The sequence below is a fragment of the Lepidochelys olivacea genome (assembly GCF_965140295.1).
Source record: "Lepidochelys olivacea isolate rLepOli2 genome assembly, chromosome: 6".
In the NCBI taxonomy this organism is placed as follows: domain Eukaryota; kingdom Metazoa; phylum Chordata; order Testudines; family Cheloniidae; genus Lepidochelys; species Lepidochelys olivacea.
This window is the reverse complement of record NC_140416.1, coordinates 66,665,295-66,691,898: the sequence shown is the minus strand read 5'-3', so window position 1 is coordinate 66,691,898 and position 26,604 is coordinate 66,665,295. Positions and strand designations below refer to the sequence as shown.

The following is a 26,604-nucleotide window of genomic DNA, read 5'->3' as shown; positions in this document are numbered from 1 at the left end:
TATATGTTTTTTGCAGTGTTGATTTTTTTTTTTTTTTTTTTTTTGTGAAAAGCACTGGTAGGTCCTAAAGATCTGCTGTATTCATTGTTAACTTAGCCCCAGGAGCGGAAGTTTCAGGGAGGGTCACTTTTAAAAGATATCATTCCAAAGGAATGACTTTTGCTGGCTAGTCAGATTTTTTTGCTCTTACAGTAAACAAAATGTGTCTAAAAATAAACCCCACAAACTGGAAACTCTGGAATAGATCTAAATTTATCCAGTGATCCTCCTCTGAACAATGGTACTCAAGTACTGAGCTCTCAGTTTCAAACAGAACAAACTCAGCTGGGAGGACTGTCTGGGCTTTTAGGTCTGTGGATCAGTTCAGTGTAAAATATGTGGCTTTATGTGCGGACATTAATTTGGGAGAGCGGGGTGGCGGAGGGGAATATCTGCAGCCCTGAGCAGGCTCACATGGTATCAAAATAGAATTGGATCCATAAAGATTTTTGGGTTTTCCCTCTCTTTCCTCCTCGAATGACTCTCTGAGTTAAAATCTGGATATAAAAATGCCAAAGCAATGAAGGTCTTGCCAGACTGGTTGTTTGAAAGAATTACAAGAACCTTCCCCTCCCTTTGGGAGCAGAGTGGGCAGGAGGAAAGTCTGTGTGCATAGTTTCACTGAGCATGGACTAAGGTTTCCTTTCCTTGAAGTATCTCCTGTCCGACATGCAAGCAATAATTATTCTGGGATGCCTTAATATTGAGCCATGAAGCAGCCTTTTCTAGCCAAAATGCTAGAGCTGTAAAGCAATGTGCTTTTTATAGCAGACTCTCTATCATTCCAGCAGCTGCAACTTTGCCTTATTGAGGCGCAGTCTGTGTCGGACGCTCCATTTCATTCGGCATTAGGTGAGACTTGTCTCTGTCACATTCTCTTGCTGGAGGCTTGAATGGGTGCCACACCAGCACAAGCAATTTGGAAAACTTGTTTGGTGACCTCTTTGCTAGTCTGGAACATTTTAGGTTGGTCAGCTTACAGCTTGTTTTCAGTTTCGACTTGTCAGTGTGGTCACTGGATATCGGCAGACGGTTCCAGAGCATTTTGGATTGCTGGCTGAATTTGAAGGAATAGCCCATTGGTCCGGAGTCACTGCGTGGAGCAGAGGAGCTGAGGGTCTTGAGTAAGAGTCCATGTTTTATAGATATGTAATATCTGCTCTTGTTTTGCCTTCAGAATCTGTGCATAACCGGCTGTATAGAACTGGGTTGCTTCTTGAGGTGTAAGAGTATTGTCTTATAAGTGGTCTAGGTACAAGGTCCACAGAAGCATTAAGATGCTCCATCCCCAGGGATACGTATTTATTTTGTGAGGCTCCTTTCAGAGCTGTATTGTTTACAGTTTTGGTAGGAAGCAAGGGAGGTGATCTGTTTCACCAGCTAATTGGTGTAATGCCTCCATGTTCTGAGAGTGTCCCAAGGTGAATGAGCAAAAAAAGAGCGTCAGAAAGTTGGAGAAGTGAGAGCACTGATTAGGCAGTGGTGAGCTGAAGATTTATAATCTAAAATAATGCTGTGTCTATCCAGCTGCGACTGGCAGTTTTGTGAACTGGCCTCACTGACTATTGTCCTGGAATCCTATTGTTCTGCACCCCACCTTATGTGATAATGAATTCCTTTGAGCCATTTCATTTTTATGCTGCTGCTGTTTTCTCTACTGCATGCAATACCCCTCTGGGTTCTCCTTCTGGACATGAGAATTGCTGATGTGTTCTCCCCATTTAACTTGAGCTGTTTATTTGGTGGGGAAATGTAGCCTGTGGTCATTTCATATTGCTGGTGCATTATGGGCTTCTTTGAGATATTTTTGTTTTTCATACTAGGAGTTGCATAGAGGCTTTTAATATATTTTGATTTTTGGTGTGAACACATTGTTTTATTATTTGGAAAGCACCTGGTCCCAAGTTATTTGGAAGAGAGGTTTTACACTGATCTCACTCTGGAAAGTTTCAGGGATTATAGATGCATGTGTTAGCAGAGTGTATTTTTAAATCCCCTTTTTGTATGATTTTATTGAAGATCTATCTTTAATAGCAGGAGATAAACTTGGTTTAATTTTGGCTAGTGCTTCTAAAACCAGTGTAAAGAGTTTGTATGTACTCTAGAGAAGCACCGTTTGTCCTTGGATTTATTCTAAATTGATAGCCCCTTGTCAAATGTTCGATGGGGTAGTGGTGCATTCCAGGAAAGCTGGGTATTTCCCATGGCTAGGAATGTGACAGGCTTTTGATGTAAAATCAAGACCAGGGCCTGATTCACTACTGTTACTCCAGTTTTACACCAATATAACTCCATTTTAATCAATACCATTGTGATAATTACAAAGGGGTCTGCTTTCAACCCACAGACCTTTTGAGAGAGGAAGTACAGAACTGCCAGTGTGTTCTGCATCCATTACCTCTAAGCGTGTTATAATAGGATGAATGTGTCCTTGAGGTCTGAGGGGGCAAGCAGCACAGGCTCAGTGTTGAAACATTTAAAAGTGTGTCTGTTATAAGAACAGTCACTTGTTCTTAGATTCCGTCCCCCGCCTCCTTTGTTTAAGTATGAATTAACTTCAGAACACAAAATGGCATTGTTACAATGGTGTATTAGTTATTTTGCAGACCAAAGACTATGTCTCTACCCCGGGGAGCTTACAATTGAAGCCCCAATCCCGTAACTGAGTTGGTGGATTTCTGCACCTGCAGGGAGCCCCATTAACATCAATGGGACTTCAAATGGGCACAGGGCCACCCCCAGGGAAGGAGTTGCTGCATGTTCAGGACCCAAGTTTGGATGATAAATTTGAGAGAAGGTAAATGCTGGATGAGGGGAGCAAGGGAGGAGAACAAGAGTAGAGGAATAAAATAATGTGCTTTAAGTGAGTAACACTTATCTTGAGATTTGTTTTTACTGTTACTTAGAGAGGAAGATTAGGGTTCATATAGGGCTGCTGGAAGAAGAGTGGGAGGAGGGTCAAGAAGAGGGTTCAAAGTTCGTGGAAGAAGGCATGGAGAGCAAAATGGGTGAAAGAAATAAAGGTTGTGATTCGGTGTGTGGTTTGGACAAGTAAAATAGACATTACAGGTTATAGGTTTTCCAAAGCACCCAAATGACTTGGGAGTCTATGTCTTTTCAAGAGCACCTAAACTTAAAGTTTCAAAAGCACCTAAACTTCAAGTCAATGAGACTTAGGTGCTTTTGAAAATATTACCTACAGTGACCAGGCATGGGAGTATATCTGAAGAACACAAGTGACTGCATAAAGTTGGGCACAGAGAAGGATGTCCAGAGAGTAAGGTTTGTTGTGATAATGTAGGACAAAGACTTAAAGTTGCATTAGACATATCCAACCTGATAAAGTGTTTGATAGCTTGTGTGCAGTTTGCATTGACCTCTCTCATGGTTCTAAAATTTTATTTACATCCCATTATTCCGTTCTTCTGAAAAGGCTTGAATATGTCCTTTCTTTCCCTACTAATTTTGTCAGTCCATATTTGTCAAATGGAGACTATCTTTTGGTGTAGCTTTGTGTGTGTAAATTTCATCCATTCTGGTTGATCTACTAGCCCTTCCCCACTCCCACCAGCTCCAGTATGCCCAAGAATCTCCCAAAAAGTAGCCGTGACTTGACACACAATATAATCAATTAAGTTTGAGATATCTGACTAGTAATGTTATTAAAAAACCTGATAAACAAAACACAAAAAAATGCCAACAAAATCCTTGATGGACCAAATAGAAAAACCACCATCAAACCTACCAGTGCATAAAAGGTAGCATTGTCTCCAGTATATTTAAAAAATTGTACATTGTGGTATAAACCACAGGATCACCACTTGGAATATGTCTACACTGCAGCTGGGAGCAGGTCTCCAACCCATGTGAACAGACTCCTGCTGGTGAGGCATGAGCTAGCATGCTAAAACTAGCAATGTGGATGTTCTGGCTCAGGCTGGAGCTTGGACGCTTAAGCCCACCCAACCCACTAGCATTCAGAGCCCAGACTCCCAGCCTGAGCCAGAACATCCACATTGCTCTCTTTAGTGCACTAGGTTGAGCCCCACTGGTGCTAGTCTCTCTCTATCCAGGCTGGGAGACTGGTGCCCAGCTGCAGTGTGGACATACACAAAAGGTGTTATAATGCATGAGCCCTGGCAGGATGTCACTGCTCAGGCACAAGAGGCACAAAACCTTGAGAAGGACAGTACGGAGAGACATGGAGACCAATAGGAAAGATGCAGAGACTGACGGGCGCAGATGGATAAATCAGAGAAGGGAAATCTGCAATTGGACCATTTTGCTGGAAGAATCTACTAAGAAAACTTTCAGTTCTGTTCTGCACCCTACTCCTAAAATATTGAAAGTCATCTGAAAAGGTGTGAGTAAGATCCCTCTACATCTCCATATAAAATAGAAATTAAAGTGCCATCATTGTATAGAGGATCCTATTTTAGTACTGCCTGAAATTTGTAAATTGCAGGAGAATTTGGTCCCTAGCCAGATGTTTCTGTATTTGATAGATGAGTTATTTTTGTCTCCTGAATGTCTTGCACTTGACACCCACCCACAGCCCTCTGTAAAGGTTGCTAATGTTACACTGGGCTCCCTTGCGCAAGGTCACAGTGTGGGTGCTGTGCTGACTGATTTGTTGAAGGCTCTTAATTTATTTAATTGCACTTTGTTACTTCAGTTGATTTTGGTTCCGCTCTAATTTGACTGAGTGGGGAAAATGTCTCTTGTGCTCATAAATCCTTTGTTGATGGAAATTTATGCTTGGGGTGCCTCTGGGATCCATGCCAGGAATGCTTCCCTTATCCATTTTGATTAAGGATCTATTCAAGGTATGTTTGACATCCTTCAGTGTGCCCCCAGGCTGACACTACAGCATGGATATGTTATGGTGCATGAGCTGTGCACACGAGGTCACTGGGTTTGCATCCAGGAATCAAACTGGTCTCTTTACAACAATATCCGTCTGTTTCTCAAATGTCAAACTGCCATCAAAAGGAACATCTTGTGATGTTTATGTTGCACAGTATGCTCCAACAAAGGAAATTGTTTCTCTCTCTTAAATAGGTCCTGACAATCTTGACCTTAAATGTGGCTATCTGCAGTATTACTGTTCAATATTAAATTGGAATTAAATTGGAAGATGAAACTACAGTTTTACTTTGCTCAGCTCTAGTGAGTGCATTTCTAATCAGGATTCTCTACCTCTTCCTAACACATGAACATGCTGGACTGCCTCTGGGCTGGTCTATTTCTTTGCACCTTTGCATGGTGCGTACCTTGAACGGTGGCTCAAAGTCAGGTTTTGCTGGAGGATCAGGGAAATGTGTGGAGAAATTGGTACACCTTGCTAATTGTGCTGTATGATGGGTGTGTCAAGTGGGAATACCAGGTTGCGTATGGGGGTTTCTTACGATGTACTGTAATGTTCCTTCTGATTCCTTCATCCCAGGCACGAATCCACCTCTGTCCTATCACCGGTGCCAGTGCTTTCATCAGACAGCGACAAAGATGGTGAAGATGAAGGGAATGATGAAGATGAGTTAAATGGGCTACAGTCTTTCCAAATTCAATCCAACTGCAACCCTGAGAGAGACTCAGGTATAAATGGGAAAGGAAAGGGGCATGAACAGAGAAAAGGGAAGGGGACTTGAGCCTCGGCAGACTTGTGAGGCTGTATGGGGCAGAGAAGGGACATAGGAATAGCGAAGGTGACAATCAAGTGCAGGCAGGAAGAGAAATACCAAAAGAATATTTTGGGGATGGGAGCAGACGGGGGATCAACAGCCATGCTTGCCTATACTGAGCTGGAGAGAGGCCGATTCTGACTTCCCTAATGGAAATTTCAGGTGAGAATTTTCAACGGGTTCTTACTGATTCCAGTTGGCCAAAGAGGTTTTCAATCAGAGCTATGGGGGCTATTAGTCTAGTGACTCCTCGGGCTTCTGATTCTTCAATGGAAAGCCACAGAGGTCAGTGGAAGCCTGAAGAAACCAGATCCAGTCTTCAAATGGTTTCTGCCATACCTGCTTCTAGGAGTTATCATTACTGGAGGCAGGTATCACAAGTGAAAATGCAGTAGCCATGAGGCTTTAGAGGAAAGAAAGGGGGATAAAATAGCCTTATTGGCCAGGATGCCAACCTGATATAGTTTTTTCTCTTTCCAGATCCAGACCTTTCCCTCTCAAGAAGCCTCTCCCATTGGGAAATGAGGAGGGTGAGTCACTAATTCTTTAACATTTTTCTTCTCATCATAAGGAGGAGTGAGTATCTATGGAGACCAGAAACTACTAATTCTGATTGATGGTAGGAATACTGCAATAAGAAATCTCCCAGTGCAGGAATCCCATTGCTGTGGCCATTCTGTGAGGAAGCATTCAATTGGGAGGAAGTGTCCAGCACAACCATGTGCTGATTGTGGCTAGAGGATAAGAACGGCCATGCTGGGTCAGACCAATGGTCCGTCTAGCCCAGTGTCCGGTCTTCCGACAGCGGCCAGTGCCAGATGGGTCAGAGGGAATGAAAAAAGAACAGGGCAGTTATTGAGTGATCTATCCTCTGTCATTCAGTCCCAGCATCTGGCAGTCAGAGGCCTATGATTTTGTAGAACATGATCATCGTAAAAATTAATCCTGGAATAGATCTAACTGTACTGGATCATCTAGTCAGTAAGTCCCATTGTCGGTGCAGGATAGGATGTGAAGGAGAGTTTTTAAAATGTTAAAAGGATCTGGCTGGAAATCCTAGTACATATAATAAATCCACCTCTTTACCCATTGTTACTATTGAGTGCAGCAGTCTCGGTGTCTCGGTTTGTGCTAATAGCACGAGACCCAGCACTTGTGTGCTTTCACACCGCCTTACACAAATACATCTAGTAGCTATATTGGAGGGTCTTGTGGTTTCTCAGCGGCTCACACAGGCTGGATACTCTTCCATATATATTTAGGACCCTTTGGGGCAATTCTTTACCTCTGGTATCATGCTCCTTCACTTCAGCCCTGAATAATGAGCCTCTATAAGGATACGTCGCTTGAGGTTGAAATTTAACTGAACCATTTTATCTTGACATGAAAACTTTTGAATTGGTTTCTTTGGTTAATTAAATCTTGTTACAAGGAGGGTTCACTTGGATCATCTTCACATTGAGTCTCTTATAACTAATGTTTTCTGTATGACTGAGGGGCTTTGGGTTCGGGAGGATGCATAGACAGCTATTTTGACTTGATCCTTGGTTTTCTCTTCTATTTCTCCATAACCAGAATTTTACCTCCAAAGCTCTTATCTTTTTCTTTTGACTTCCTCCAGGCGAAAGAGATTGCAGAGATCCAACATTCAGAGACTGCAATGAACAAGATGCCCCGGCAGCGGGGCCGTTGGTCCCAGCCAACCAGCAACATAGAGATGACAGTTAAATCCATGCTGGACTTGCGCCAGCTGGAGTCTTTCTCAGTCTCTCGATCCCCCAGTCGAGACTCGCTGTCCCAGACCAGCAATGGGGATGACAGAGAAGAGCATGCTGATCTCTCTCTGCATGTCAGCAAGGTAACAGTGGCTGTGGATTCAACGTATAGGCAATGGGAAACCCAAGATTTTCCACAGGAGCCTTCCTAGAGCTCTTTGACCGCTGCTGGCCAATGGGAATTGAGCCTGACATAGTAAATGCCTGCTTGATTTCCTGCACTTTATTTCCCTTGAATCTATTACAGGTAGCCAGGTGACCTCTGTCTAGAACAGGGGTGGGCACACTTTTTGGCTTTAGGACCACATTGGGATTCTGAAACTGTATGGAGGGCCGGGTAGGGAAGGCTGTGCCTCCCCAAACAGCCTGGCCCCCAACCCCTATCCACCCCGCCCCCCCCCACTTCCCACCCCCGACTGCCTCCCTCAGAACCGCTGACCAATCCAACCCGCCCTGCTCCTTGTCCCCTGACCGCCCCCTCCCAGGACCCCACCCCCACCTGACCCCTCCCCCCCCCGCTCCCTGTCCCCTGACTTACCCACCCCCTGTTCACATCCCTGCCCCCTTGCAATCCCCCACCCCCCGGGACTCCCACGCCTATCCAACCCCCCCCATTCCTTCCCTGACCCCCCCCCTTCCCAGAACCTCTGCCCCACTCAACCGCTCCCTGTCCCCTGACTGCTCCCCTGCCCCTTATCCAACCCCCCTGCTCCCCGCCCCCTTACCTCAGAGCAACAGGACTGGCAGCTGCACTGCCCGGCAGGAGCTCACAACCCCGCCGCCCAGAGTGCAGGTGGCACAGCGAGCTGAGGCTGTGGGGAGGGGCTGGGGGCTAGCCTCCCCAGCTGGGAGCTCAAGGGCCAGGCAGGAGGGTCCCGCAGGCCGGATGTGGCCCGCAGGCCGTAGTTTGCTCACCTTTGGTCTAGAACACTCCCCTTCATTGAGCCATGGTTCCTCAGTTCCAGGAATGGCTGACCTGCATGTCATCTGAGGCCCACAGAGTTCTAGGGCAGCCTGTGATTGAGTTTATCTTTAACATAGTGCGGTGGCCTGTGAAGACTATAGGTCCTAGTCAGCAATGAATTACCTTGCTCCAGAGACTACTTAGATCAAGATGGATCATTCTGTGCTGGTACCTAACTTCAGTGGAGTTACTCTTGCTGTTGATATAAGTGGATACACCAAGCTGGGGGGAGAGGTAGATATGTTGGAGGGTAGGGATAGGGTCCAGAGTGACCTAGACAAATTGGAGGATTGGGCCAACAGAAATCTGATGAGGTTCAACAAGGACAAGTGCAGAGTCCTGCATTTACGATGGAAGAATCCCCTGCACTGCAACAGGCTGGGGACCGACTGACTAAGTGGCAGTTCTGCAGAAAAGGACCTGGGATTATAGTGGACGAGAAGCTGGATATGAGTCAGCAGTGTGCCCTTGTTGCCAAGAAGGCTAATGGCATATTGGGCTGCATTAGTAGGAGGATTGCCAGCAGATTGAGGGAAGTGATTATTCCCCTCTATTCGGCACTGATGAGGCCACATCTGGAGTAGTGCATCCAGTTTTGGGCCCCCCACTACTATCCATAGAAGGATATGGACAAATTGGAGAAAGCCCAGCAGAGGGCAATGAAAATGATTAGGGGGCTTGGGAACATGATTTATGAGCAGAGGCTGAGGGAACTGGGTTTATTTAGTCTGCAGAAAAGAAGACTGAGGGGGCATTTGATAGTAGCCTTCAATTACCTGAAAGGGGGTTCCAAAGAGGATGGATCTAGACTGTTCTCAGTGGTAGCAGAGGACAGAACAAGGTCTCAAGTTGCAGTGGGGGAGGTCTAGGTTGGATATCAGGAAAAACTATTTCACTAGGAAGGTGGTGAAGCACTGGAATGGGTTACCTAGGGAGGTGGTGGAATCTCCATCCTTAGAGGTTTTTAAGGCCTGGCTTGACAAAGCCCTGGCTGGGATGATTTAGTTGGGGACTGGTCCTTCTTTGAGCAGGGGATTGGACTAGATGACCTCCTGAGGTCTCTTCCAACTCTAATCTTCTATGATTCTAAGTGAGAGGAGAATCCAGGTCAATGTGTGTAATAGCTGGTTGACCTTGTCAGATGGGGCATGTATGTTTGTGTGTAGGAGGGGAGATGGGACAGGGCCATGGAAAAAGTGCTGTTTTCTAATTGCACCCTTTGCTGTAGTGAGCACTGTATAACTCCCAAGATGCCCTGCGGACGTCAAGGAAATACACTAGTAACCTCTACTATTTCTATATTTCTGCACCAGGTTGGAGACTCCATAGCTCCTCAGGACAGCCGGCCTTGTGTCCGACCCCAAATGATTCAGCTTGTATCTTGTGAAGAGGGGGTTTTCACTCAGGAACTGGAGCCCTTTGAGAGCGAGGAATGTGTAATCTACCCTGAACAAGATGAGATCCATCCCACCGACAGTAGCAGGTTAAAAAAACCAAACAATCTCTTTTGTATATAGCTAAGCCACTGCTGCATTATTTTCCTTGTCTGCAGCTGTGGTAACTTGGGTGAGGTGATTTATTGTCAGCTCGATGCTGACATGTTTAGTTAAGGACTTTACTAATGCACTCCTGATTCTAAAGGGAGCTGAACCTAGGGTTCAGTAAAAGTGTCTCTGCTTGCAAGCAAGTCATGCATGTCAGCAAACTCCTCCAATTTCTCCTTAAAATAGACAAGTTGGAAGAACCTCTCTTTTTCTTCCTCCCTTGTGTGGGTTGAATTTAAGTAATGGAAAATCTTATGCTGGAAACCCTCCTAATGGTGGAGGTGTATTTGGCTGTGGAATGGCCACCCTACGGATGTGGTGGAAACCCTATTGTTTGGGACATTTTAAAACCAGGATGGACAAAACTAATGAACATGCATGCGATGACTGCATAGTGGCAGGAAGCTGGACTACCTCAGCTAAATGGAATCAGAGAGACTGAGAAGACCTTTTGTCTTCCATTTTCTCTTCTTCCTTTCTGTTTTAGACCGTTCCACTTTACACCTTGTATCCCCTCACTCCCCCATTTCATTTTCTGAATAACACTCCCTCTCCTTCCACTTAGAGCTGTTTAATTCCCCTACTCCTGTTCCACTACAGAGTAACGGTTGTGAGTTTTTGGTGAGCTCTCAAAGAATAGTGCAAGCCAACTTTATGTAGCTGAAACTTTTAATCCCCCTCCCCCTCCGCCTGCCCGCACCCCAGTTTCTCTTTATTTATGTTTTTAATTTTATAGTAATAATATTTAGACAGAGCAGGCCCATGTGCAGTTCCAGCATGTTAGAAAGGGGGGGCCTGTGGTGGTGTTGGATACAGATTGGACATGTTACAAAGCACACACCGTTTGCAAGCTGTCAGGGCTAATCTCCGTACAGTTATTTTACAGTAAATATCTGTCATGGTGACTTTCATGTTCCAAGTCAGATCTTAGCGCCTGGGCTGAATCCAAAGTATTCCATGAAATGGATCACTGTAATCTTCACAAATAAGGCGAAAGGATACCATTGGCCTTGCTCGTTGATGTGGAGCTGGGACAAGAGCAAGGATTCGAATCTTCTAATGCTGACTTCCATGCAGTATTCACTGATGAAAATCAGTCTTGCTGTCCTCAGAATCTGCTTTATTTCACAACACTAAGACCCTCAGAGAAACAGGACATAAGAGTGTGGAAAGACAGACCCTGGCTTAGGCCTCAAATTCTGGAAAAATTGAGTTTACAAAATCGGTGACTAGGAATGTTATGGAAAATACCCCTTCTTTTTTTTCAAATGGACTAGCGCATTCATTTTCTTGCAGCATTGGAAACCCAACCACAGCAGCTCTGTTAGTGCCTGAAAATCAAAATGTGAAACTGAGTATAACCAGAAAGTAAAACAGACCAGTTTGATTTTCCTGTCCAAGCCTAATGAAATGCAAAAATAAACTGTATATATGGTAAAAGAAATAAACTTAATTTTTAAATGACTTTTTTTTCCTTAATAATCAAAGGTGTTACTAACACAGGTAAGGACTCTAAAAATTATAATATTTAACTGGATTATTATAATTAAATTATTATAATAAAAATTATAATCTTTAACTCTTCTAGTTTGTACTCTTCCTGTCTCTCTTGTAGTGAGTTCCAGGTAAAAGCGCTGCCCCCCGGGAAGCTAGTTAGAGGTTACCACAGCAACGGATGCCCTGATAAGCACAGTCCTGACAGTGCTTGCTCTGTAGATTACAGTAGCAGTCGCCTCTCCAGCCCAGATCATCCAAATGAAGGTGAGATGTCAATACATGATTTGAGCCCATTTTCACACCACATGGAACGCTGCCGAAACTTACTGGGATCGTTCACTGCCGGGCTTGGTGGCAAACTGGACTCAAAGACGTGATGTGATCTTTGGGGAGCTAGGATGATGCTACTTTCCTATTAAAGTAAAGCTCACCCTGGTATTACCATAAAAAGATTCAGGTACTTCTGATTATGCACTTCCCTGAATACATTTGAGAAGGGTTAGGGGGTGAAGTGGATTGCTGCCTGCTCCCTTAACTACCTGCACAGTCAGACCACTCTGTGCTGTTGTCCTTGTGGGCTGTGCTGCCTGTGTAATACTGTACATCTGGGAATTGCATCCTAATGGCAGTAATGCTGATTTGCGTGTGCTCTGTCCTTAGTCCTTAATGTGCCACCTTCATGAGTAACTGCTTCTTAGAATGATGTTCAGTTGTGGCCGGGATGCAGACATTATTGTGACTGTACATTATTTGCCACATCCTTCCAGATTCTGAGAGCACAGAGCCCCTCAGTGTGGATGGCGTCTCAGACCTGGAGGAACAGGTGGATGGGGAGGACGAGGAGGATGCAGGCACTAGCATGCTGGAGGGAGAGGTCCCCAAAACTCCAGATCAGGAGAAGTTCCTCAAGCAGCATTTCGAGACTCTGGTCAATGGTGGTGAAAAAGGTACACCTTCAAACCAAGTGGAAGAACTTTCTCCCTGATGAGATTTTGATAGCTCCAGACCCATCTGCTTTATAAAACCAAGTAGACCCCAAAGGTTCTGTCTTGCTGTGGCTCACACTTTACAACTGCTGAACTTTGCCTGTGTGTGGTGGGAAGGTGGTAGAGGTAAAGCAAAGTAGAAAGGCCTAAAGAAAAGGGTGTCTGAATGTGTGTAAGGAAATGTGGCTATAGAAAGGAATCCTTGTTTCTTGGATTACTGCAGTGTTTCTCAGCCTGGGGTTTGTGACCTCCAGGTGGGTTGTGGGATGGGTTTAAGGGGGTCCTGGGCTCGGGCTTTCAGCCCCAGCCCCAGGCCGCAGAGCTGGGGCTTGGCAGTTTCAGTCCCCTATCTTTTCAAGTCTTAGTAGGGGTGGGGAGTCACGAATTTTTTTTTAAGTCCAAAGGGGGTCACCAGCACACAAAGGTTGAGAAACACTGGGTTTGTGAAACTGTTCTTGTTGACCTGGTGAAGCACTGTCCCTGGGATCTGGAGTCCCATTCTCTTGTCCCATCTCTAGCTTTGCCGTGTAAATGAATTAAGTGGTAAGTGTGTCCATCTGTATAATAAGATGGGGTGGCCTCTAGTGGTGCATATTTGCATAGCAAACATCACAAAAGACTGATGAGAAGCAGGGCAGAGGGTGAGAATGAGGACATCAAATTGGAAAAAGAGATATTTAGTTTGTATCAGTCATTTCAGGGATCAGAGTGGCTTGCTAGTCATGATAATGATTGTAGCTAGCATCGTCCCTGCATGCGGTCTATTTTTCTCCCACAAGCCTAGATACAGGATAAGAAGAATCTATGGGGAAAGGAAGAGCAATGTCCTTAGGAAACCCTTCTTTCTTTTAGTATAGTTTGAGGCTGGGGAATTGTGATGTTCTGAGTAGAATAGAAAAGGGCAGCAGGAGATAAAATTAATTCTCTGTGTTGTCTTATTGCCTCAAGCAGTTCTTACATCTCCTCTGAAATGGAGTAGCGCCTTCTAGAATTCATCTGAAAAAACTTCATTTGTCCTAATGTTTGCATCTTGTTGTATAATTTACACATTTCCTCCTGAATCCATAGGTGGATCATGTAGGACCCTGGAGAGAACTGAAAATATCAGCATTTCTTCTCGCTTTCTCTCCCAGTCCCCAGCCCTCAGGTACAACTCTGCTTTTTTTAGTAATGAGAATAGAGTTCTTCCTGGGCACTGGTCTAAAACATGCCAGCAGCCTTCTGGGTTTGACATACCTTGTCACAGTGGTCTCTTTGGATGGGGACCTGGCAGGTGGCTGCAAACTGTCACCGATCAGATTGTCCATTCTGTATCATCCTAGCTACTCTACATCGGCCTAAAGCAATGCTGCTGCTTATCTAATTTGCTTTTCAACATTTATGTTCGGTTTCATTTTCTGCATTTCATTCAGCTTGGACAATGAAAATGTGCTAGTCAGTTTTGTTTTTGTTTATAGTCAGTTCCTAATCAGCTTCATTTCTGGTTTCCATTCAGTGTCTAGGTTATAAACACTGCAGGGGAATTTATTTCCTCTAAAATTAACTGTTTCCATTGAAATTAAAATGAAACAAAAATAATGTAAACACGTCTACTGATTGGCTTTATAAAAGCTTTAATATACACAACATCACAATATACAGGAGGTCAGACTAGACGATCATAATGGTCCCTTCTGACCTTAAAGTCTATGATTCTATCTAAACTTTGGGTTCAAATTGACTCGACAGCATCATTTAAAACGGAGCTAGGTTCACCTTTAGCATTCACAGCTTGTGTCCACATTAAGGGTTTTGGAGAAACCTCCTGCCATTGCTTAAGTGGCAGTGCAGGTTCCACCTCAGAGGTAGCGTAGACTGACTGTTAGTGTTCTTGTCACTGTGTACCTCTGCTCATGGCAGGGTTACTCACCATCTACTGGCATTGTGCCACCATGGTTGATGCTAGCACTTCTACTGTTACTAGTTTTAGGAGCGCTACAGTGGTGCCACAGCAAAACTGAGAGATTTCCAGAAAAGTCCATTTTAAAGCAGCTGTAGGGTAATCTGCATACGCTCATGAATATGTGATGGAGTTTTTATCTGCCCAACTGCCAATCCAGTCAGGTGGAGCAGAGCCTGTTGGGGTTAGGGACAACCCTACTTTCCCCTGCCTTGGAGGAAAAATGAAAATGATGGTACTTCTAGTGCCTTTCACCTAAGGAGAGCAAAAGGTTTTCCAAACATGCAGCCCATAAGATCCTGACCAGCTTTGATGTGTGTTATACCAGGACTGACCAATCACCAAATGTGCTGGGGGTTCCTCTGGGAAACACTCTCGTGGAAGGAGAGGGTTTTTGGTGTTGGCAAACTGAGCTGGGAGGGACCAGTCCTGACCTGACCCAACCCGACCCATTTCTCCCCTGATAGAATCTCTCCTTCTCTCCTGGCTTGCCTTCCTGCCAAGTCCCTCCATGAAACACTTGACCCAGGGCTATGGGTGGTACTTAATGCTCATCGTATCACCCAGGATAGGATACTTTGAGACCAGTACTGCCTTGGGGGAAAAATAGACCAGTGTGGCGACAGTACAGGTTAGTTTGACATTTCACTCTCCATTTACCGAGATCTTTGCCCCTGAGAAGCTGGCTTAATAAGTTTGTACTTCTTTACCCAACGCCATCTATTTATTTGTTGATTTGTGATTCATTTGTTGCCACCTTGAGAGTCTTAACTCTGCCTTATCTCTGTAGGCGTTTGTCACGCTCCTCATCAAATCTGATCCTGGATCAAAAGCCCATTGAGGCTTCAGCCCAATCAAAGAAGGTTTCTGTCGACCTGCTGAAAAATGGGAACAGCCATCATAATGCTGCCTTGGAGAATGCCAGCCTTCTGGATGGTGTAAATTCTTACCGGTCCATTTACACCCAAAGAAAACGGAAGTCAGCAGTGGAGACTAATAGGCTTGCTGTGGGACTTGGAAGAGTTATCGCACCCTATCCAGAGGGTACTGGGAATGCGGGGATGAGGAAGTCCCAGTCAGTTCATGACCTCATTCACGATGGTAAGGAAGTGGATGGGACTGCAGTGTAACTCCAAGAGTAAATGGGGGTGGGGGGACTAAGTTTTAGTAGAGATGTAAATTAATCATAGTTCTTGTGGTAGGTGAGCTACAGGCTCTGGTCTGTCAAGGAAAATATTCTTAATTACTCAGCAGACTAGTCTGCGGCTTCCACCAACTGTTGGCTCTGGCCAGGATCATTGGCTTAGCTGGCCTTCCAAATGAGTGGGAGGAATAGAGGGGTTGGTGGGGGTAGTGTTCAACTTTCGTTCTGACTCTGAAATACTGAAAGCAAAAAAACCCTGACCAAACAAAAAAAGTCAATGTTTGTCATCGTTGGTGCACTCTGTCAAGGGGAGGGAAGTGCCCTGTGGCAGTGAACTGGAAATGCCGAACTAATGACTTTGTGCGTTGGCCAAGCTGCCGTAGCAAAGGCTGAACATCCTGAAATTTCTATAATCTGTGTCCATTGTGAAGTGAGTCAGCATTCTTGGCCAAGCCCTCAGTCCTCAGCGTACAGCCGCCATCCTCATAACTAGCACTGTCTAACAGCCTCAACAGGGAGGCCAAGAATGGACTGAGCCGTGAACAAAGAACTCCTCTCTGCTCAGAGCTGGTTGCAGTAGGTCAGGATTGGTCAGGAGGAGGTCAGAATTAAGGCACATTGGCTGGGCAACAAGGTGGCCCTTTCACCAACACTAAATTCACTATTTTTTGTTAAAACCACACTACTCTATGTAAATGAGTAGGCTGAGGAGAGATGAGAATTGAGGACTTTAACCTGCTTCCTCTGATTTCCTCTCTCACTTAAAAATCCTAGTTTCTAAGGTCTTCTAGCCTCAGGCCTTATGGGAAGGTCATCTTCTTAAGATAAGCAACAGTGCCTCTGGGGAGTGAAGGAGGGGGAGGAGCTCATCTTTGAGATCCGGCTACATTAATACTGTTGCAGTTGTTCTAAATACCTCTGTTCCAGAAGCTGAGCTGGAGTTAATAGGTTGGTACAGTTGTGGTTCTTTCTGATTGCACAGTTCACTGCAGCCTTTATCTAGTTTTGTACGTTTGTCTGTTTAATTTTTGCAGATAAGAGTCCAGGAGTGATATCCTCTATCAGGCAACGTCCTCAGACACTAGTAGTGGTTGAGAAGGATCCAAAACCTAATCATTGCAGGCCATTGTCTGCAAGCCTGCTGAAGATGGATGGGTCCAGCTCCCTGCTGGTCAAAGACAGTAAGGTTGTAAAATCAAAGTCCTACATGAATCCCACAACCAGCTTCATGGCCAAGGTGTCACGCAGCATCTCTGTAGGGGAAAATCTATGCCTTGGTGACTCTGTTGAAACACTGACTGAGCAGAGGACCAGCCCACAGGGGCCTGAGAAGATACAGATAACTCCCACAGCAGAGACTGAGAAGAACAAGCCACCTACAAAAGAAAATGTCCCAGGGAAGCCAGCCCTTCAGCAAGTTGTAAGCTGCTCATCACCCAAGTCCTTTCACAGCAAGTTGGCATCATCAAACCGCGCCCACTTGATTCTTGACATCCCCAAACCATTGCCTGACAGACCCATCTTGGCTTCTTTCTCACCCACCACCAAATCCAAAACCCCACTTGAACCAGAGTCTCCTCAGTCACCTGCTGGGGTCTGTAAAAAGAAATCTTCTCTTCTTGAGGGACGGGCCTTCAAGAGGGAGAGCCAAACTGCTGTATCTGTTGGACCTGCTAAAGAGAGCCCAGTGGAGAATCCAGCACTGAGGATAGATCGCCAGGATGAGCCAGGGATCACTAATCCAAAACTGAAAGAGTTTTCAGAAGGCTTGCACCCAAGGTCTCCTGAAAGCACACTGCCCAGACACAGAGAGAGGTTCTCCAGCATTAGCTGTGTGCTAGACAACCCACTTGGACTTTGCCCACTAGACCCCATCAGGCCAAGGTCTCCCACAACAGTGGCTGCCTCGGCACAGAACTCAGGTGTGCACGGATACCCATCTCTAACCTTCTTCCCCCTTCTGTCTCCTGTCTTTGTGAACCGCTTCACGATTCCATCACATTTCTTTACGTCCAGCTTCTGGCCTGTCTCGTCTTGTCTGCACCTGTCTCGTTCCATAAGTCACCCCCTCAATGGTGAGACATTTCAGTCTAACATCTTTTACTGTGGCTTGAATTTCTGTTTCCTCTCTGTCTTGTGTCTTACGTCATGTTTAGTCAGATAGCAGCCGAATGTTCTGCAGATCTGGTAGCATCCAAGTTTCCCTAAAGGGAATGGCAGGTGGAATGTAATACACACATATAGACACCGTGGGGATTCTCAGCTTGCTGGCTTTTGGGTTGAAGAAAAAGGTGTGGGGTTAATAAACTATAACTTCTGAATTATTTATAAATGGGAGGGAGTAAGCTGGAGGGTTACTCCTCAGCCCAAGAAAGAACTAATGCCATGCCCCAGTCTGTTTCCGGCCTTCCCCTCAGGGCACAATCGGTTGGTTCAATAGAAGACTCCTGGGTAACATCAAAACAAAGCAATTTCCGTTCTCCACAGTGGCTGCAGTCCCCAGTGACTTTTCCCTTGCCTCTCTGTTGTTCTCCAGAAAGAAGGGATACTCTTCCCTTGAATCCATTGCTATGTCATGTGACAGGTGGGGTAGTCCGTAACCCTTTCCTGGCTGTTTTAACTTGTCATCAGGGACAGTGTACAGGGCAGTGGACTGTTTGACAGGTCAGACAAACTCTTAACCCATCTTCTTTCCCAATATTGTTAACCAAGCTGTGTAGGGAAATAAGTCACCTTTTATTATCTTCTGCTTGTCAGGGTCCTTCAGTAATGCTATCTTCCTCTCTACAGCGGTGAACTGTGAGGTTACAAACAATGGGTTATGACCCGTCTGATGGAAGCAGTGGATTGTAAAAGGAAAGCTTCATTTCTTATACACACAAAGCCTGGCAATCAAAACAATAAAAAATAAAATAAAATGTAGAAAAAGTGTATCCATTGAAAGCTTGTGAAGAGAGGTTTTTATCTAGATGTGGAGGGTTTTTTTGTATTTTAGTAGTGCCTAGATGCCCTGATCTAGATTGAAGCCCCGTGTTGTATTAGGCATGCTACACACATCTACAGCAAGACACATGGTCCTAGGCCTGAAGAGCGTATAGTTTAATACTATACAGTAGTTAAGTTTCAGAACAATGAGTATATCTGGGCTTTTCAAGAGCTAGCACCTACTTGGAGCTATGGAATCTGATTCTACAACCGTAATGTCACAGACCAGCTGTTTGCACTGGTGTGTTTGTTTTTCTTCTAGATTTGAGAGTCAGAGCAAAGGTCACATTACTTTTGGGGTCAGTTCACAGGAAGTTTCAGCCCAAGATCTGTAAGGGAGACACAGATCTGAAGCTAGAAATCCTCCACCACCACCACCACCATCACCACCACAAAAAAAAAAGCAAACGGGAAATGTTAAAAGGCTCATACAGCCATATTTTTTTATTTATACGTAATATATAGCAAGCGCTTTGTAAAAGGACGTTAATACAGCAGCTTAGTTTGATCTACTGGATAGGGAATTAGAATGAGGGTTAGAGTCCTGAAGTTTTTATCATTGTTCTGCTACTGACCACTCTGTAACATTAGGGAAATGACTTGACTTTTCTGTCCCTCAGTTTCCCTTCTATAAATAGAATCTATAAAATGTGGAGATAAAGATATTTACTTTTGCACAGTCCTGTGAGATATAGATATAGGAAAGTGTTGTAGAAGTACTAAATATTGTTGTCATTACCGTGTTAACTGACCTATGTCTGTTTCTGAAGGGGTACTGTCTCCACCTCTGAGAGCCTATAGCTGAAAATGCCCATTCATTTTTACTACATTTACAGCCTCTCTTTGTGCTGGTGGTTCACAGAGCAGGAGGACAACATAAGTTGAAGATCATGGGAGAAGTCCAGAAATGGTGCTGAACAGAAAGGGTTTAGCTTTGTTTCTAATTTAGTAAGGATGATTGACAAGAAAATTGAAGCCACTGTGTTCAAACTATTGGTGATTCAGGAGGTGAAGAATGCATGGATCTGAGATGCTGTCTGGGAGCATCAGCATATGCCACTGGCTTATCTGTTCTTCATGTATTTTTTTTTTTATCTTGATGCTTGTGGCTAGGTTCCCCTTCAGCTTTTCAAAGGACGGCATCTCTAGTTTAGAAGTACAGAGTTACAATGTTCTTATGACCACTTTTTATTTTCTAGGTAACTAAAGGAGTCTGTCCAGTGCCTTTCAGAGCAGGAGATAATAGCTGCAATTATGCCTATGTGTCTGTCTATTTGTGTTGTTTAAAGACTGCCCACCTTCAGCTGTTTGACAGCTGGGTTAATAGGGGATATTAAGAGTATAGCTGAAGTTGTGCTTTTCTGGTATTTTTATAATTCTAATGTAATGGTAAACGTCATGTATTGTTGAAAAGTACAGTTCCCATTCTCATGGGTGCTGTTTGACAGCTCTACCTTGGTCCCCAACTGCAATACATTTTGATGATTTAAAACAACCTTCATTGTAATTCATCTTCATAACACATCAGATGCTTGTCTCATTCTGAAGATGGTGTAAAGAGAAGTACATGGGGTTATAGAGGAGTTGGGGGCTGCTTAGTGGGACTTTAGGTTAGTAATGCCTTTTGCCTTTGGAGACCTTGACTTGGGTCACAAATGAAAGAGGCTTTGATGGCCTCAGCTTATCCACAGTTACAAAACCACACTGAGTGACAGAAATCAGGGCAGTTAGTCTCTGTTTTGCAGAGGCTGAGACTGGAAAAGTGGGAGTGTGGAATGTTAGAACTGAGGACCATCTCTGGAAAGGTATGTGAGGGACGCTTGCACAGTGCTTGCCTACACAATGCATGGCTCAAGCCTGTCTGGTTTAGCCTCTCGTTTAAAAGTTGAATGAAACACACACGCGACCTTTAAAATAAGTATTAGCCATTGTGTTGGGGAAGTGGTTATTCTACAGATGGATTTCCTAACAAATGTGCAGGGGCTGGGGTGGTCTAGGAGACTGGGATATGTTCATGGCTTAGTTCTTTTGTTTATTCTCCCTCTTCAGAACGTCGCATCAGCATTGAGCAGTGTGAACATGTTGTATCTGAGCTCCAGGACAGCATGCGCAAGGCCGTTCACCTTTACCGCATGGTGAGTGACTTCAAACACTGGTCTGCCAATCAGTCAGCTTGTCTCTAGACCTCAAGAGTTAAGTACACACACACGCTTGATGGATTGAGGCATTCTTCTGATCGTGTTCTAGTGACAGAGGCAGCATCTGAGTTTGGGGCTGGGAGTCAGGAACTCCTGGAGTCTAATTCTGGCTTATTCAATGGCTTGCCATATTGCCTTGGGCAAATCATTTAATCTTTGTACCTGATTATCTTCTCGGTAAACTAAGGGTAAACAGTAACTCCCTCGCAGGGGTATGGAAAGGATCAGTTAATATTTATACAGGGCTTCAAATATAAAGCACGATTGAAATATTAAGTTTTATTATCCTCTGATTTTTCTCTTAAATCCTTTAATGCCCAGGGAAAGGATTAGCAAATATGATATGCAGTAGGAGCTGGGCTCTTTATGTGAGCACACATGCACCCTCCAATACCACTTTAAGGCAGACTCTATACTTAGAGCAGTGTATTGTACCCTTTGCTTAGACACATTTATGGCTCTCAATGGCCCTAAAGGGTTGAGAACACCTTCTTTTTGTCTTGTTTAAATTCTAACTGCATTTTTTTAATTCTCAGGTATCCATGGACATGGAGTCTTCTACTGACAAAGATAAGATTGCTGGCCTCCTAACGGAAACGTTCTCCGTGATGAAGAAAGAACTGGACTCCCTGAAGGAAGGAGAAGAGCTCCAAAGGGCCAAGAAGGTGCTGGTGAAGCCACACGATGCCATTAGGTCGCTGAATGAGGGAAGTGGTGCTGCCCTGTCCAGTCCTAGGCGTTTTGGGGATGAGCAGACTCTGGCTTTGCTGGAACAGTACTCGGAGCTGTTACTACAAGCTGTGGAACGGCGCATGGACAAAAAACTCTGAAGGGGTGGCGGTCAGAAAAAACACTTTTTGAGTAAAACTGATAGCTCCATAGAAATAATCCCAGGAGGACCACCACAGTGGAAGCCTCAGACAAGTGCTGTCGCCATCCTGATCTATGGAGGGAGAGACCTTTTTAAACTGATCTTCTCAGCCCCATAGAACAGGTGTCTCCTAGTTTTTAGCAATGTGCTGGTCACAGTTTTAATAACTTTCCCCAATACTCTTCAGCTTCCAGTTTGTGAACACAGCCTGGAAAGAGGAGTGTAGAGAAGTTGTTTGGAAATCTGTCCATAGCTAGATGTTTGGCATCTCCCATAAGAACAAAAAATAAATTCAGTTTGCCCAAGAAGCTCTGAACTGCTGACTAACAAAAGGGGCCTGGATGAAGCCAATCACTCCCTCCCAGGGCTTCATCAGAATCCAAAGGCAGACTTTTAAACGTTCTATTTATTAATTTATTTTTCTGACGTTTGCGCTAACCTTTTCACGAGTATTTGGTGGCCATTTCCTTCCCTTTTCAAACAAACAATTTTTTTCTCCTTTGCCGTATCCCCGCGAGACGCAATCTCTGTATTATAGTAACCCCTAACAGCAGAGGCAGGCTGGAGTGTCTGTGCAATTACCAAATTGGTCTTCTCTGCTGCATCCTCTCTTGCTGATCTTCCTTTTCCCATCCCTGGCTTGTTTCCTACAGTAATCCTGCTGTTGTGATGACAACCCTGTTGGCTTTTCCTTTTGTTTCAAAGACGGTCTGGGATATAATTTACCTCCGCTCTCTTCTGAAGGGGGACGCTTGCTACCCCTTGGATCAAGTTGTGGGGATTATGTAACAAGAACATTGTGGCTTTTTAAATGAGCTTTGGCATTTTATCTGTGCTCAAATACTTGAGATTGGGTTTTCATCAAACATTAAAAAGAAAAAGGTTGAAATAATGTAGGAAAATTAAAAGACAGCTACAAAATTCCTTTTAGCCATGTTCTGAGAGTGGAATTGGATACTGATCTCTTGATTCTAATGAGACTGTGGTGAAGGGGGTGAGTTGGAGGTGAATGATTTTATTGGGAGAAGTTAAGTGGGAGGCAAGGCCTCCATCTCTTTGAGTGAAGCCCTCAATCAGAGTGATCACCCATGCAACTGCTGCTCCCTTCCAGTTTGATGCTTTCATTGTCCTGGTAGGAAAGACCGTCAATAGGTTTCACTGTCTCTACCTGGAAAACAGAATATTCTTAACCTTCCAGGGGAGCAGAGAATAATTTACATTTTCTAACGGACTACAGAAAATGATCTCCGGGGAGTGCTGAGCAGCCAGTATCGGATATTGTGGGATGTAACTATCCCCATCCTTTCCCTACCCCTTTATGCATCTCTTGATGGAGAAATAGAAAACCTTGCCCCTGTGAGATTGTGTGCAATAGCCTTCTTGCCTTATCAGACTTCTCCAAGCTGGCAATAATGTATTTATTGTCATGGCTTACAAGTATCCAGTGTTGCTATTGGTCAGTATCAGTAAGCTAGTAAAATAGGATGTGGTGTAGGGGAATCCATATCAAAGCAGGTGGCTACCCAGGGAGATTATTCCATTTTCTTGCTCTGCCTTCAGTCTTCCTCTTAAAAAAACATAGAGCAGAACAGTCCCAGGGTGTGAAACTCTAGTATCTAGCCTAGCCCTGGATATAAATGTTGGCTGGCATCAGCAAAGGTCCTTTAAAGCTGGCCAGCCTCCAAAGTTGTGTTCCGTGGTCATGAACTTGAAGTAGATTTTTCTGTAGTTGCTTCGGGGCAAGCTGGCCATCATTCTGGTTTTGTGGTTCTCTGGAATGGAGCTGGCTTTTCTTCGCTGCACTTGGGAACTGGGGACCTGCAGTGCAGCCTTTCCTCTACATGACTGGCTGGTCTGGGGCCAGGCTGGCCCATCTGTTCGTTGCACTCCGGGGCTGGGGGACCTGCAGTGCAGCCTTTCCTCTACATGACTGGCTGGTCTGGGGCCAGCTGGCCCATCTGTTTGCTGCACTCTGGGGCTGGGGGACCTGTGGTGCAGCCTTTTCTCTACATGACTGGCTGGTCTGGGGCCAGCTGGCCCATCTGTTTGTTGAACTCCAGGGCTGGGGACTTGCAGGGCAGCCATTTCTGAGCTTGCTGGCTAGCCATCAGTTCGTTGAGCTACAGAATTGGCGACTTCAGGTGTAGGAAGCCCTTTCAGAGCCTTTCAGCTGGTTCCTCCTGTCATCTGACTCTATCTGTCCAAACATTTCAAGTGTCCTCTCTGACCTTTAGTTCAATAGAGTTATACTGTACTTCAAGGTTTAAACCTCAGATTGCTGGGCTTCTAGTCCCCTCCCGCCATTGTGTTGTGCTGAAGGGTATGGTGAGCTGGGATTTTGTGGGAAGCATCTATTGCAAATGGAAAGGAGCTGTTTGCATAGGAATGAAGTGAAGATCTCTGGGAACTTCCTTAGATGGAGGGGGCAGGGATGCTCACGAATGGAATGTGAGATGGCAATCCTGTTGGTTCTCTGATGGGGATAGTCTGGGTCAGGCTGACTGTGTGTGTCAACCAGCTATTCTCCCTTCACTTTCAGACTGTGAAAACGTATGTGCCAGTCCACAGGAGGTTTCTTGCTGGTACTGGGGCACAGACACTCAGGTAAAATAGCAGAACCTTCAACCCAGGCATCTTCTGGTACCGGCAATAGTGGTTTGAGGGTTCTTTATATGCCTTCCCTTGTAGAATTGATTCCACTTTATTATTATTTGTATTTAAAGTATGAGGTGGTGACACCGGATTGGAAAGAATGCTGCAGAGCAGATGGTTGGAATGAATAGAATATGCCCCAAAGCCATTCCTGTTAGATACAGTAATCCAATCCATGGCGTACCTCGGACTGTCGTAGGTGAAAAGCAGCAGCTATCAGGATTCACAATAGTGTCAGATACAGCTCCCTCAGAGTAATTCACAGAGAGTGAGTTTTTTTTATTAAAAAAAAAAAGATGAATAGGATTTTTGTGTGTGCTGGCTGTGGACTTTGCCTGGGTCCTGGGTGTAGGTGGGAAAACTGCAAACGGGGCAAGTGTCTAGTTAGAATTGTGGTAGGGGCAGGCTCAAGCAAGTAGATCGGCGGGCGGGGGCGGGGAATCTGTGGGGTGTTTAGCTTTAAAATAATTAGAAAGCAGAGTCAGGGCCTCCAGGAGAATAGTGTTAGGAATAGAAATAGGCTTGGCTTCAAGAACACAGGCTGGCCAATAAAGGCCTTGACGGGGTATGAAAGATGTAGTGCAGCAGAGGCAGGGCTTCAGGGAAGTAGAACCAGGACTGAGTTTAGAGGTGTGAATTAAAGAATAGGTGGGGTAGTTGTTTTGTTTAATGCCTTTTTATTGAGCCCCTTTTTCCCCACCTGCTCCCATGTAAACAGCTGTTTCTTAGAAGGTGTGGGAAGGTTAAGGTATGTAACCTCAACCATTTGCTTAAGATTTAGCATTAAGAGGAGTTGTGAAGCTAAAGACCTATAAATCAAAGTGATATCCCAAGTTTGGTGGTGAGAAGGGGTGAAGGGAGAAAGTGTTGCAGAGAGAAAACTTGATTCAGTTGATATATAGATATATATGGCAATTCCCTCATGATTTCCCATTGCTGGCAGTAGGAAGTGTGCTGAAAAATTCCAGTTTTGAGAACAAAGGGAGCATAAAGTCCTCAACAAGATAGTGCAGTTGGTAGCTGCAGGCCGCACTGCTTACATTTGACCTGCATGTACATCATAGGTCATTCCATAGTCTGGCAGGAGAAATCCTGAACAATGATTGGTGGCTGGCAAGTGAAGAAGATTGTGGGAGGAGGCAATTTTGGAGCCTGGACCCCTTATAGATTTGTGTGTGTGTGCGGATGTAACGTATTAAAGGAAATTATTGTTTAGCAAAAACTTTTAAAGAATTTGGGCCTACCACTCTGTCCTCTTTGCGTAAACGCCATCCCTCCTATCAGATGTTCCTGGTTGAAATGACAATAGTTTTTTCTTCTCATCTTGATGTAACTTGTGTTACTTTTCCTGAGGGAGCTCTTAGGACAATGCACAAAGACCTGTGAACAGGGTGGTGCCATGGAAAGTACTTGAATCTGACAAGACAGCAAATCCTTTGTGTTTAGTTCCCTCTAAAGCCAACTCATGTTTTTGGCCGAACATTGAGACACACAGCTGGTGCTCTTACATGAGCCTGCATTTCTTTCACTTTCTCTCTCAGGTAGTCTCCTTTCTGAGGAATCTCCCAAGTAAAGGTTGGGGCAGGTCTTTTAGCACTCTCCTCACTCATCAAATCTCTGAGGAAGCAGTATATTTCTCCAAAGGAGTTGAAACAGTATGAACTTTCAATTTTAAAGTACATTTTAAAAATCAAAAACAGAAGAGGAGGTATTTAAACGCTGTTGGTATACTCCTGCATTTGTAAGTTTTTTCCCTTGGGGTGCAGTGTCCCGGAAATTAAATGATAAAAACCTCATTTAGAAGAAAAAAACAAAAACACAAGACTTCTTGCAGCCCTGGAGTGCTGTTGAGCAGATGTAGATAAGACTAGGATGTCCAGAATTCCGGATTGCTTGTTGTAAATAATGTACCGGATTGGACTGCATATTCGTGTGGGTAACCTGCTGTAAAGCATGGACAAAGATGCATGGGGCAGCAATTTTAGGAACAAGCCATGTCCACTCTGCATGTCTTAGTTATGCCATAGGCACCAGACAAAGAACTCTTTACCCGTGTTTTTCAACACTACCTTTTTTCCTCCACCGTTTTAAAAACACAAAAACAAAATCTTTATTTATGAATGTGTGGTTTTTTTATACTTTGGCTTTAGGTAAAAACAAATTAAATCTTTAAAATGTCTTTTTTTTTAATTATTTGGAAAAAAACTGTTTTATGTTTGTGGGATTTTTGCACTGTGAGGCACCCGTCTGGGGCCTGTTTTTAACTCTGTATTCATTTGTACTCTGTGTCTTAAACAGTTTCAATAAAAATGTGATAATTTGTTACAAA

The 26,604-nt window shown here is 44.5% G+C and overlaps 1 protein-coding gene across 2 annotated transcripts in view; it reads left to right on the top strand.

The window, feature by feature from the left end:
- Window positions 1-26,604, top strand: part of MAPKBP1 (mitogen-activated protein kinase binding protein 1) — a 121,561-nt gene extending 94,957 nt beyond the window's left edge. Inside the window, exons 21-31 of one of the 2 annotated variants that reach the window (XM_084631707.1) lie at window positions 5,486-5,634; window positions 6,201-6,250; window positions 7,342-7,578; window positions 9,773-9,942; window positions 11,619-11,764; window positions 12,268-12,447; window positions 13,555-13,633; window positions 15,216-15,526; window positions 16,604-17,491; window positions 20,604-20,689; window positions 21,289-26,604. In XM_084631707.1, coding sequence (XP_084487833.1) covers window positions 5,486-5,634; window positions 6,201-6,250; window positions 7,342-7,578; window positions 9,773-9,942; window positions 11,619-11,764; window positions 12,268-12,447; window positions 13,555-13,633; window positions 15,216-15,526; window positions 16,604-17,491; window positions 20,604-20,689; window positions 21,289-21,582 — 2,590 coding nt within the window. In that variant the 3' untranslated portion in view covers window positions 21,583-26,604. The remainder of the gene's footprint in view (window positions 1-5,485; window positions 5,635-6,200; window positions 6,251-7,341; window positions 7,579-9,772; window positions 9,943-11,618; window positions 11,765-12,267; window positions 12,448-13,554; window positions 13,634-15,215; window positions 15,527-16,603; window positions 17,492-20,603; window positions 20,690-21,288) is intronic. The other variant, XM_084631708.1, reaches the window with a different exon arrangement.